This window comes from Echinops telfairi, unplaced genomic scaffold, assembly GCF_000313985.2.
Source record: "Echinops telfairi isolate 266 unplaced genomic scaffold, ASM31398v2 ScPeMD7_1957;HRSCAF=2489, whole genome shotgun sequence".
In the NCBI taxonomy this organism is placed as follows: Eukaryota; Metazoa; Chordata; class Mammalia; order Afrosoricida; family Tenrecidae; genus Echinops; species Echinops telfairi.
In genome coordinates this window covers 668,333-682,100 of record NW_022105855.1, presented here as the reverse complement: position 1 = coordinate 682,100, position 13,768 = coordinate 668,333, and the positions used below count along the sequence as shown (strand labels likewise).

Sequence of the window (13,768 nt, the reverse complement as noted above, 5' to 3'; positions counted from 1 at the left end):
GCTTCACCACCCATTTATCCCTCCGCCTTTCAACCAGCACCACATGTGATTATCGGCCAGGCTGGCACAATTAACTAACTCACCATCTCCCATGAACTATTTGAAGCCCCCTATTAATAAAATAGTCTGAGAGAGGCTGGAAGACAATGATGATATCCCAGAAACGCAAGCAAGTCTCTGGACAGAGGAGGCATTCAGAGAAAGAGGTCCGATAGTAGCTAGCCACAGAACCTAGGAAAACCAGCACTTGGGCAGGAGGAGATGTTCGCCGAGTAGTGCTTTCAGTGGAGAAGCGGCTTGGCAACTACTTGTAAGCAGTACATTCAGGTGGAGCCTACCCTCCAGGAAAGCACAAGAGGGGACCCGATGAAGCCGACCTCTCCGTTCTGCAGTGGTGCCTGAGGACTTCACGAACAACGCGTGCTTCTTGCAGGACTGTCACACGTGAGAAGAAGAGGCAGGGTAGGTGGTGGCCTTCTGAGCACCCACCTCAAGGAAAGGGCACAGAGGACTTCGGTGGGCTAACTTCCTGAGTGGCCACAGGAAACCCTCTCAGATTTGGGGGAAATGCTAACCGGTCACCGACAAATTGATTCTGACTCACGGGGACTCCCATGTGTCCGAGTAGAAGGGTTTTCAATGGCGGGCGTTTTCTGAAGCAGATTCTGAGCTGTTAGATGACTTGAACCTCCAACCTTTCCTTAGCAGCCACGTTCACTAACTGTTTGCACTACCTAGAGACCTCTAGAGGAAGGGTGGCAAAGATGAAAACCAATGGTGGTTTTAGGGATATGAGGGGCTTCAAAAAGTTTGTGGGAAAATCCCATGATCTTTTGATTCCATGTTTCCAAGAACTTTTCGAAAGGTGCTCCCTCATCCCAGGCTTCAGAAGTGATGTTTCTATGTAAAAGAAACCAAGTCTAAAATTGTCCTGTGGAGTCACCAGGAGCAGCATCGACTGGAGGGCAACGCAGCACCACTCAATTCACCGCCGTCAGGTCAATGCTGACTCGTGGCAACCGCTGTGGGTTTTGGAGACTGAGTCTCCTCACAGGAGTAGAAAGCCCAGTCTTTCTCCCTCAGAGCTGCTCCGTGGTTTCAAACTGCTGACCACGCAGATCGCAGCCGACTCATGACCACGATACCACCAGGGCTCCTCAGCTGGATGCCAGTGAGTTTGATTTGCAGGATTTTGGGGGTTTGGTTTGGTTTTTAGCCAAGAGAAGGTTTCAGGACAAATGGAGGTATTCCTGGATGATGTGTAACTCAGTTGGGTGCCATGTGTTGTTTGCTTTGGTTTTACTTCATTTAAACATTTTGCAAAATAATCAGATTTGAGTTTAAAATAGCTGGAAAATCAAGAATCCAGAGACCTGACTAGTAATTATGCAGGGAAGGCTGCTCTCGGACAAAGAGGAGCACAACTGGGAGAGCACCTGCCGAGCAGATCTGAATGGAGAGGCTCAGAGAGCGCCACTCATTCCCCTCCAGTACCTTCCATGTGCCACACACTGTGTGAGGGATGGGGTATTGAAATGAGAACCACAGAGCGAAAGGTTTCACAGACCTTAACAAGGAGGAAAAATCAGAAAGCACATTATTACAACACAGTTTCAAATGTGGCTTTATTGGAAAAGTACAAGATGCAGCGAAGGCATATCACGGGGTGAAGTTAGTCCAGGGCTAGGAAGTCCAGAAGAGACTTCCAAGTAGAAATGATGCCAAGGCTGAAACATTTGGGATTAACAGAATGGAGTTTGTGAAGGAAGCTCTGTGTGTGTGTGTGTGTGTGTGTGTGTGTGTGTGTTTGGTGGGAAAGGGGCAGGTTCCCTCGCCTTCAGAGGACAGCTGGAAGCGCAAGGGGACAGGGCTTCCTCGGAGAACCAAAGGTGTGCTGTGTCCCAGGGAGGGAAGGACATAGACACTTCTGGAAAGAGACAGGTCCCATGCTGTGGAAGACTTTACAAAGAAGATTGAGGAGATGGGACTTTATTATAGGAGCAAAGAAAAACCATCGGAAGCTATTAAGGAGGAGAGTGATGGAACCATATTTTCATTTTTGATCACTCGGGCTTCAGTGGAGATGGACAAGAGGTAGAACTGGGAGGAGGAAGATAATGTAGGGGGTCTCAGCAATCACAGTGGCAAGAAGAGATGGAGCTGGGATGTTGGGGGTGAGATGAAAAAAAGTATAAGTACGCCAAAGGCATTGGGGGGCTGAAATCCACAGAAAATAGTGTGACATTGAGGGGTCAGAGGCAGGGAGTCCAGGACACCTTGGTTTGTCAAATGTGCTTGTTCTCTCTCACTCATTGTCACATGGCATTGTCATAACCCTATAGGGCAGGGCAGAACGGCCCCGGTGGGCTTCCAAGCCCGCACGTTTGTACAGGTGTAAAAATCTCATCTTTCTCCTGTTGAGCAACTGGTAGCTTCATACTGCTAACCTTGAGGGTAGCAGCCCAACGTGTGAAAATTTGGCTAGAAGGGGACAAAGGGGGCATAGGAGAGAAGACAAGGTGAACGTTCTTATGGCAGCCTAAGAACAAATCCAAAAAGATACCGAGGCTGGGGGCTCCAGGGAGAGGTTTAGGTAGGAGATGTTGACCTGGGAGCTACATAGACGTTAACGGGGTCCTTGGAAATGGAGAAGAGAACAGAGTCTAGGGCACAACGCTGAGCAGTATCCATATGTAAGGCAGGAGTAGAGGAAGCCTGAGAAGAAACTCTTACAGAGAAAGGAAGAAATCAAGACACTTTGTCCCCCAGAAGCCTTACAAGTAAGAGTATGGAAGAACAGGAAGTAAGTACTATGCATGAGAATACCAAGGGCTTCAAAAACACAGATTACACCTCCCTTGGATTCACTCTGTCCATTGATCAAAGATGCTAATAATCTTGTTCTCAAATGGAAGGCATTGAAAAGTGAATTAAGGCAGATCTAGTTAGGTAAAAATGTACCATCCTACCAGGTGCTTCCCCTTTTGACCTACTTTTAACTTGCTCTACTTTTATTATTTTCTGCTTTCTTTTTGATTGGGGTCTTTCTATGTTTTCTTTAGTTGTGCTTGTGCTATTTCTGTATGGTTTTCTCTCTAGGAAACACAGAATAGGCAAATCTATAGAGATAGTACCAAGATAGTTTCTGTGGGTTATGACAAGGGAGCTTGTGGGGAAATGTGGGGCTAATAACAATAGACATGAGATTGAACCCAAACATAGTAAGATGGATTGTAGTGATGAACGGACCACTCATTTTAATATATGTAAACCACTGAATTGTATGGTACACGAATTATATGTCAATAAAGCTGTTTTTAAAAAGTTGGTAGAAAAATGGAATTAAAAGATAATGGCATTTTTCCCACAAACTTTTGGATGTTCCTTCATTGATAGGAAAAACATATTATTAAATCAAAGGCAAGTTATTGAACAATATGTACAATTACATTTGCGTTTATGTAGATATATATGGGGATGGTCATATGTCTGCAAAAAGATATACAGACAGAGATAGAGAGATTTCACACGGAGAGATGTCTAGAAGGATGTTTGGTAGTTATTTGAATAATGATTATCTCTGGTTAGTCAGATTAAGAGTGATTTTTACTTTCTTCTTTATCATCTTCTGTATTGTTGGAATCTTTACAATGTGCATATAGAAGTCCGTACAAATATAAAGCCACAGAAGCAGCATATAGGCTCATCTATGTTGCTGAGTTACAGGATACCGCCAGGAGGATGTGCTGCAATAGTACATGGGCTCTGTGACGGTGTTGGTGGGGGGAGGGGGGGAAGGAGGTGTCAAAGGAGCAGATCCCACCCTTCCCTTTTTTTCAAAACAAACCATGAAATCTGCTTGAAGGAGATAAAGATAAAGCATAGATTGTGAGATTAAAACCAAGTTTATTCATTTAAGGCAGTGGTTCTCAACCTGCCTAATGCCTCCACCCTGTAACACAGTTCCTCAAGTGGTGGTGACCCCCAGCCATAAAATTATTTTCTTAGCTACTTCATAACTGTCATTTTGCTACTGTTATGAATCAGGTGACCCCTGTGAAAGGGTTGTTCGACCTCCAAAGGGCTCGTAACCCCCAGGTTGAGAAGTGATGATGGAAGGAAAGAACACCTCATATGCCTACAGACTCACTCAGCTTGCTCTCCACGCCTTCACAGGACAGTCCCACTCCACTGACTAATGCGATTGGTTCTCCCTTACTTCAAAATCTACTGCATCTTTCATAGTGATCAATTATTTAGTGGTCTGAGAGACCTGGGCTCGGTCCAAGCTGAAACATTTACTTGCATCATAACTTTGGACTTACCCATCCATAGCCTTATTCTGTTGCCTGGTAAAATGAACACAGATTGCAAAGCCTGTCTATTAGAGTTGCTGTTTTGAAGATTAAAAGCCAAACATGCAATATTTAGCAATAAGTAGGACATAGCAAACGACCAAGAAGTAGAAGTTACTTCGGCTACTGTCATTTTTCTTTGACTAGGAGCATGAACCCACAAGATTTGAATCTGAAATGCTGCTACCATCATTACCAATTGCCAGCCCAAAGGCCCGCCTTCAACCTGCTGCCATCTTGAAGGGCTTTTCCCCAGTTTCCGAACCAACAACCCCAAGCTCTGAAGGTCTCCTCTGACCTTCGCCATCAATGTACCCTCTGCTTCACACTCACCTATTTAGCATATTGGACTGGTAGATTCTCTTCTCGTGGGTGTTGTAACAACTGCTCTTGGGTTCAGGGATGAAGCTGTGCTCGGAAAGCATGTCAGAAGCAGCGGTGGTGATAATGGCAATCCCATCTCTCACTCTGGCGGGGAGGCCATAGTCCCACTCGTCGTATGATACAGAGATCAGCCCAATGGGGAACTCCGAGGGCACTGTGTCTGTATCCCCTGCTACCAAACTAGGAACAATCCATGTGTAGCCATAGCCGGTCAGCCCTACTGAGTTAGCCACTTCAAAGATGTAAGTAGCCTCTTCCTTAGTGCAATACAGGAGAATGATGGGGCTTTGGAGTTTCTTAAGCTGGTTCTGGATCTTAGAATCTCCATCATCCAGCGACATGTCCAGCAGGAGAACTTCCTCTAACTCCCAGCCCACGAAGCTATTCTCGATGGTGCTGCGAATCTTGTTTACAAAGTCCTGGTAGCCAGGGAAGTAGGTGGTCACAATAGAAAAGATGTACCAGTCATATTCCTCCATGATGTTAAGCATTACTGAAGCTTGCTGTTCAATTGATGGGCCAAACTGGAAGAACATGGAAGATTCATCCTAAAACAAGTAAAGTTGAAAAACAAAAATCAAAACCAAAAATAGACAGAGAGAAAGAGAGAGAGAAATCAAACCAAAGATGCTATAAGACAGTTTTGAGCCAAATGGATACAAATGTCTTACATAATAGTGTTAAAATAAACTATGTTTGAAACATTTGAAACATTGAAATATAACTGAATTCATAAAATGTAGAGATGATGAGCATCCATTTACATTCCCCTCATCAGATTTCTTGGGACACTGGCTGTTCAGTTGTAAAATTCTAGCCTTCAATGTGGAAGACCCAGTTTCAATTCCCGGTCAATATACCCGCTTCATGCTCAGTCACCACCTGTCTGTCAGGAGAGGCTTGTGGGAATGCTATGATGCTAAATAGGTTTCAGCAAAATTCCCTGAGTAAGATGGGTTAGAAAGGAAGGCTTGCGGATGTACAATGAAAACGTGCTAGATCCCAACCCAATAGATCTGATCTACAACTGATCAGGAGAATGTCGCCAGACCAGGAAGCATTTTGCTCCCTTATGCATGGGGCCACCACGGGTTGTGAGCTAAAACTCAAAGCTAATAACAACAATATCTGAATTCTTGGAACCACTGAGAGGGCTTAGGGTAGCATTTAAGAAAACCAAATATAGTTTTACTTCCCCAGGATAATCACCTAAAGGGGCTGTTGTTAGGTGCTATTCTGTTTGTTCCGATTCACAGTGACCCTATGTACAAGGCAATGACACTAAGTGACCTCACGTCAGTTCAGGTCAGGTGCTGCTGTCAAATGAGTTACACACACACACACACACACACACACACACACACACACACTTCAATTTACTAAGCCTGTGTGATTTCTCAACTATGGATGATTACCACTCAATCACAAAGTGACAGTCAAAACTGTCATCAATCTACTCTTAGCCCACTCTAGGGTGGCCGTATAGGCATGCTGCCCAGGAGGTGGATGTGCTCAGGCACGGATGTCAGGGCACGCTTCCACTATGCTTCTATGACGCTGCAGCGGTTACATTACAAGCACATGTAGTTTTCTTCTCTAATTCCGACTCCGATGAGATAAGCAAAATAGAGTTAGATGCAAACAGTTATCTAGGCATATGTTAAAAAATACCTTGTATTTGAGATCATTATGCCTGTTTTCTTTTAGAGCAACAAATAGAAGATTGCTCTTTCTCATCTATATAATGCCACAAGATTCAGCCTGGGTGTGTCTTATGCACGCCACTGCCAATTCTGAGCATTCTCTGTTTTCTGCATTCTTTTGAAGGAGAAGCCATTTTCAATTCACTCAATTTAAGCTATATTTCACTTGCTGTTCTGAGCTGTCATGTTATCTCTGCCTTATATAGAAGCCTCTCAAACCACCAAACCACCTAGGCCCCATCTTCCTTCCTCCGCTCATCTTCTCTTGACTTCCTCCTGGGTCATGCTAGCTCCGCTTTGGGTCAGTGCCCCTTCCTTCTACCTGATGGTTCATCTCCACTTTCTCACAATCTGCTGTGTCTTTCTCAAAGGACTGTACTAAAGCTTTGAAGAGTGATTACAGGAGACTAGGCTTTTAAACAACACTATACAATGGTTTCTTAGTTCAAGATATATGGTTAAAAAGCTGAAAGATGACTGACTCTGTTTGAGCATCCGCGTGGCAAAAACAGCCCACAGCTACCAACTTGATTCTGACTCAAAGTGACCCGATATAGGGTTTCTGAGTCCACAAATCTTTGAGAGCAGACCGCCTTGCCTTTCACTTGCAGGGCAGCTAATGGATTTGAACTACTGACCTTGTAGCAGCTCTCGTCTAACCTACAGTGCTACCCGGTCTCCATTAAAAACAAAACAAAACACAAATTGGGAAATATCCAGCTGGTTTCCAAAGACCTCGATTTGGCAACGAAGCCAGCCAGGTCCTGGACCCTGACACAGCCTTCTTCACCTTACCTGCCTTGACCTGTTCCCATCCCCCAAATCCACCATCATGACAGAGTGGAGGCTTAGATATTTGAATATGATTCTTCCAGCTACAGGCAAAATTGTGCTTATCACAACCCTCTCCTTGGGAATCAAATATGCAATCAAAAAAGAAACCTTATAGGACATAAAAGTCAGAAAAGGAGGGGGGAGTAAATGTGGCCTTTACAATGATCTTTACCCAAAGAATTTGGTCTTCCGACTTAGTTCCTGAAAGACAAACTCTGAAACCTTAAAGTTTCCTCAGTGGTGGAAGTTTCTTTGCTTTTTATGAGCCCCCACCCCCCACCCCTGAGCTGAAGGAGTATGCTGATGAGGTGACTTTAGGGGGTGGGGCTGGAGCTTGAGTTCCAACAATGAACAATTATTCAATCAACTGTACCTACTTAATGAGGCCCAGTAAAGACTCTAAACATGGAAACTCCATGATCTTCCTGGCTGGTGACACGCATCCATGCACAGAGGCTTTGTGTCTCTGCATTTGTATCATAGGATGCCATGCTGCGGGTTTCTTGGGAGCTATGCTAGTCCATGAATGAAACCAAAGGAGCAGTGGGAGCCCAGCAGGTCAGAAGGGGGATGGGGGTGGGGGTGCAAGCTAGTCCCAGGCATCCTGACATCCTGAAGGGGCAGAAGGAACACCTAAGTTTGTAGCCAGCAGCCTAAAATGAGGGTGTTGTGGTGACCCCTAGTTCATGGCTAGGATCTGAAGTCTTATGCAGACTTGGCAGTCTGGAGAACCATGCCTTTTTAACTGGTGAGCACTGGCCTCTCTCTGATGGTGCGGGTCGGAGGAAGAAGTACTGAATTTGCAGTTGGTGTCAAAATTGAAAGCTGCAATGGGCTAAACATCAGATGGTTAACTGCAAAGTTGGTGGTTCAAGCCAGTCAACAGCATCATGGGAGAAAGTTGAGGTTGTCTGCTCCCATAAAGATTTACAGTCTCAGAAATGCTACGGTGCAGTCTGACTCTGTCCTAGAGGATCCCTGTGATTCAAAATCAACTCAACATTAATGAGGATTCCAATTAGAATCCCAGAGAACAGAATAGAATATTCCAGAATACAGCAGACTTGATTAGTGAGGAACCAAGGATGACGAGGCACGAAAAGTAGGTGGGAAGGGAAGTGGGAATTCAATCAAAAGAAAATAATTACATCATACGGGTCCTTTCCAAAGCAGACTCCTCTTAGACTTCTCTTACAAGTATTATTTTTCAGCTGAATCTGTCCTTCGGTTATAGGATATAGGGGGAACCCAAGACAGCAAAGCTTAATTATCCAAAAACTTTCCAAGGGCCTACAAGCAACCACAATAGGAAAGGAAAATCAGGTATAGAACCTCCCACCCAGATGGGCTACCACTTGAAAGAAATATCTATTTGTTTTTCTTATTATCCTTAGAGCTAAAGGGGATTCTTAGGATTCTCAAAGAAGACATACTATTTTCACCTGAGTGTTCCCAAACCCTATGGATATAGCAGAGTGACAAAAGCTTTCAAATATACTTCAAGGTGTCCAGGGTTAGGAAGAAAGGGGTCCTAATTGTAAGCAAAGCCTGCCTATCTTTTTGTGATAAATTAATGTACCTTACTACAAGATCATTTGAGACTGTGGCTGCAACAATGGGCTCAAACAAGAACTGTGAGGATGGCACGGGAGCAAGAAGTGTTTCCTTCGTGGTACATGGGTCTCTGTGAGTTAGAGCCACCTCGATGGCATCTAACAATGTTACCAGGGGGTTCTTGAACACCTGCAAAGTTTTATCTCTAGTTGAAACTGCAACTGTTGCAAATACAGAGAGACAGCCTAGAGAGAAAACCCCTGGTGCCTTAATAAATGAGCCCATGCTAATGAGATTATATTAAAAAGAAAACCAATCTATCAAGCATCCACCGGACCCTCCCCTTGTTTAGGCTTGCTTTAACACTCTCTAACAGTTATAAATGAGGTTCTGAAAATACTGCTAAATAATTTTTGAAGAAAACAGACTTCTGCTCAAAATAGGAAAAGAGGAAAAGGCTACAGCTTCACCCCCACCCCCATCCTTCCTCTCTCATCCCATTGTCCTCCACAATTTCAGCCCTGGAGACCTCTGTTCTCAGCAAGGTCTAGTTCAACCACCACATCTTGCAAGTCCTTCATTTAATAAGGATGCCTTACATGACCTTTTTTTTCTGGAGCATAAAAAAAAGTGTTAAAGAAACTAAACGGAAATAAAGAAAGAGTTATAACTTTGGCAAATGTTCCCCAATATAACGAGCAGTCCGGCGTTATTAATTTAGGTGACATATCCATCTGGTGCACAGCAAACAGCAATGGGACAGCTCTTTTTCAACAGAGCTTTGGGCTAACGATAAGTTGCAAACAGTGTGACAGGCATAGCAAATTATGACGGCAGCCACAAATCAAAGAGCAATCTTCATGTGTGTGCATGAAGTGGAAAGGACTGGTGGCCACACATCCATCTTTGCAGGCACCCAGCGGGCCCTGTGATCACCACCAAGTAGTGTCGTGTTTAAGGATGAAGGACAGGGATATAACTCAGCATGTGGCTCGCTATTCTTCCCCACTTTCATTTTTATCTCCTAATATCAATTACACAATGTTGACGTGAAGGATCCTAAGAGTCGTCCTCTCCTCCCGGTAAAGATTCTCCATCAAATTGATTGCCAAGTATTTCTTCAACTTGCATTGAGAGTTCCTTAGACCATTCCTGCATAAAACACCACCCTGACCGAGACAGCCATGAAGCAAGGAGAACAAGGAGGTTGAATTTTACATTTGTTCCCATCAGTCCAGAACCATCTTTTCGAAACCCCATTCTTTCCCTGCACATAGTATTTGTGTGACTAGTAAGAAGAGACAAAAAAGAAATCCACAACAAAAAGCTACCTTTTCACCCTGTTATCACTCAGAAAATAATTGTCTAAGGAATGAGTAGTGTAGGAGATTCTTCTTCTGTATTACTTAGCTACACTACAGAAATAAAGGACTAAGTGCCCTGGCTGCTGACAAGGCCCCTGACAGATACTAATAAGCTGTCAGTCCCCTTTGGGGATTGTGTCCATTGAAGAGTGACATCTTGCCCCAGGTCATAGCCCTTTCCCTGTGTAAACTGCACAGAATGGCTTTTTGACAAGGGTGATAAAGACCTGGTCCTCTGGCCCTAACCCTGGATAGCTTTGAGGAGCCGTTCCATCCTCAGAGCTCCACACTGGTTGCCTGCACCTTCCCTTGAAAGCGCATCACACCTGTATGTCACTGCAGACTTGTCCCTTCCTTTCCACAAGGGTTGATTTCAAGAGAACTCCCTAATCATTGCCTGCTACTGCCTTTGCTTCCAACTGTGCAAAAGCATCCATGCTCACTTGTTCCAACTCCCCGCTTCAGCTACTTCCAGTCGGACTTGTGCCTTTCGTATGGTATTCCACTGAAACTCCTTGTAGGAAGAGCAGTGGAGATTTGGGTACCGCCAATGCCAATGCATAGTCATCTTTACCTCTAAGCAGCAGATGACATGGTTGATCAGTCACTCCTGGTTAGGGGTTCGCCCCTCACTTTCCCGGCCTCCAGCTATACTTGACTGGCTGCTGTCTCCTTTGCTCGTTCTTCCTCCTCCTTCTGACCTTTTAAGGCTGAAGTGTCCAGAGCCAATCCTTGGTCCTTATATCTCCTCTGTCAACATTCATATCCTGAGAGATATCATGCAGTGATGTCCTTTAATCTCATTTCTATGCCAATCACTTTTGCATTTCTTTCTCCAAATTGTCTAACATATAGTTAACTGCAGATTCTACATCTCTATCTGAGTAACTTAGAAAGATGTCCAATACATCCAAAATTAACCTCAGTCTTCCCAAATTCAATTAAAGGTAACTCTATCCCCCCAGTGTTTCAACTCCTCTCTCTGACTTGTTCTCCCTCCCCCTCTGGAACACACTGTCCAATCAATCAGGAATCCTTGCTTCGCCTGACCTACAAAATGTATCCTGGACACAATCACCTCTCCTCATCTTTGTCTGAGCCACCATTGACCATGCAGCCAATTACTGTTAAGAGCCTGCTAACTGGTCTCCCGACCTCTGCAATCTACCTACAATCTACACTGAGCATAGAAGTAGAGTGATCCTTTGAAAACAGCGGTTCTCAACCTGTGAGTCGCTGTGGCCCTTTTGGGGGCCAAATGACCCTTTCACAGGGGTTGCCCAATTTATAACAGTAGCAAAATTACAGTTATGAAGTAGCAATAAAAACAATTTTATGGTTGGGGGGTCACCAACCATAAACCGTATTAAAGGGTCATGGCATTGGGAAGGTTGAGAACCACTGTTTTAAAAAACAAGTCTTAAGATGCTATTCTCTGCCTGAAATCCTAAATAGCTTCCCAATTCACTAAAATGAAAAAGGCAAAGATCTTGAGTTGGTCCCCATTGCCTTTCAGATCCCATGCCCGCGCATTCTACCACGCGGTTCCAGTTGCCGTCACTACTCTTGAACTTACTTTTATGTTCCTTCCACCCAAACCTTTGCTCTGGCTACTTCTGCTGGCCATTTCCTTTGCCATAAACACTCTTCCTCCTGTTATCCACGGAGATAATGTACTTCACTCTCGCAACTCTGCTAAAATCTGACCTAAGCAAAGCACAACCATATCTTCCAATTACAACTGAACTCCTCTCTCTTGGCATGCCTTAGTTTGTGCCCTTACTCGCTCTACCTTTTCTTTTTCCCATAGGATTTACCACTGTCTACCTAACTCATTTTTTGTTATAGTTATTTTGACCATACCATCTCTCCCCAATTACAATGTACATACCATGAGGGCACGAATAATTGTTCATTTGATCATTGATGTAGTCCAGAACCTAGAATGAGGCCTGACACACAATTGTCTCCATATAACACTGCTTGCTTAGCTATGAGACTAGAAGAACTGGGTATAGTTCAGCTTTACCATACTGAACATTCAGCTCAACAACCCTGTAGAACAATTTTCATCAAAAGAGGGGAAATGTAGAACAAAATTTCACACTATCACCACTTTTACTCTATATTGTACAATATAACTATTCTTATTCAAGATAAGTCCTAGCCAGAAAAATAAAGTAAGAAAGGGTGTCCAAATTGTAAACAAAGAAGTAAAACTATCCCTATTCACAGAAATTCTCAAAGATTCCAGTAGAAAGCTACTAGAACTATTAGATTCAGCAAAGTGGCAAGATATTTGATCAACTAAAAAAAATTAGTTGGTTTTTTGACATTGAAATATGATAGCTTTGAAAAGTAAATCAAGAAGACAATAAAATTTACCATGGCTTCCAAAGGTAAATTAAGAACAAACCCCGGCTAGGTTTTATAATGAAAACTATGAACCACTATAACAGAAACTAAGAGAGACTTACATAAATCCATGCTCATAGATTGGAAAATATAACATTGAAAAAATGTCAATATGACCCACATCAATTTATAGAAATAAGGAAGTCCTACACCAAAACCCAGCATTGTTTTTTACTGAAAGGGGAAAAAAAAGATCACAACTTTACATGGAAAGGAATGCGGTCCTAAGCAGTCAAAGCAACCAGGAAGAAGAGCAAAGCACAAGGTCTCCGGTTTCCAGGTATAGCCACAGTATCAAAACAGCCGAGCACTTGTTCAATACCAGATATGTAGATCAATGGAGTATAATTGAGAGTCTCGAAGTAAATTCATCCATCTATGGGCAGCTGATTTTGAACAAGGGTTCAGAGTCTATCAAATAGGTAAGGAACATTCTCTTTAGCAAATAGTACTAACAAACAAACAAACAAACAAATGGTGCTGGAAAAACTGAAGACTCAGTTGTACAGAAATGAAGCAGGATCTAAATCTTATGCCATGCACATGCAAATAAAGGAAAAAAAAACCAAACTAAAACTTGATCAAAGACCTAAAAGTTAAAGCTAAAAGTATCAAGTCCCGGGAAGACTAGCCCAAGGACAAGGCTGAAGGGCCTAGTTGGTTTCCTTTTTTTCTTTTTCAGACATAGGTTACCACACACAAATACAAACACACAGCCAACATAAGACGGATTAAGGAACCAGGACTTCCTAAAATTAAATTTTCATGCCCACCGAAAGACTTTTTCAAAAGGTAGTTCTTCAGTCTGGAAGGAGTCTTTAGAAAAGCCAAATCTTTAATGATCCAATTTTAAAACAGTCCAAGGACATGAAAAGAATTTCACCAAAGAGGGCATTCAAGCAGCCAACAAACAAATGAAAATACGCTCATGATCATTAGCCACTGGAGATTTGCAAGTTTAAACTAAATAAGAAACCATCTCACTCCTACAAAAAAGGCATCTAGTACAAAACTCAGTTACAGTAAATGTTGGTGAGGCTATAGAGAGATTGGAACACTGATTCACTGCTAGTGGGGTCAAGGACTATGGAAAAATGATATAATTCTTCCTTCCAAAAACCAAACTCACTGCCTTCAAGTTCATTCTGATATAGTCAAC

General features: G+C 43.3%; 1 protein-coding gene across 1 annotated transcript in view; it reads right to left on the bottom strand.

The window, feature by feature from the left end:
• The window catches only part of GRIN2B (glutamate ionotropic receptor NMDA type subunit 2B), a 568,852-nt gene that overhangs the window by 243,307 nt on the left and 311,777 nt on the right, over nt 1–13,768 (bottom strand). The window contains exon 4 of the mRNA XM_004716225.2: nt 4,689–5,287. Coding sequence (XP_004716282.1) covers nt 4,689–5,287 — 599 coding nt within the window. The remainder of the gene's footprint in view (nt 1–4,688; nt 5,288–13,768) is intronic.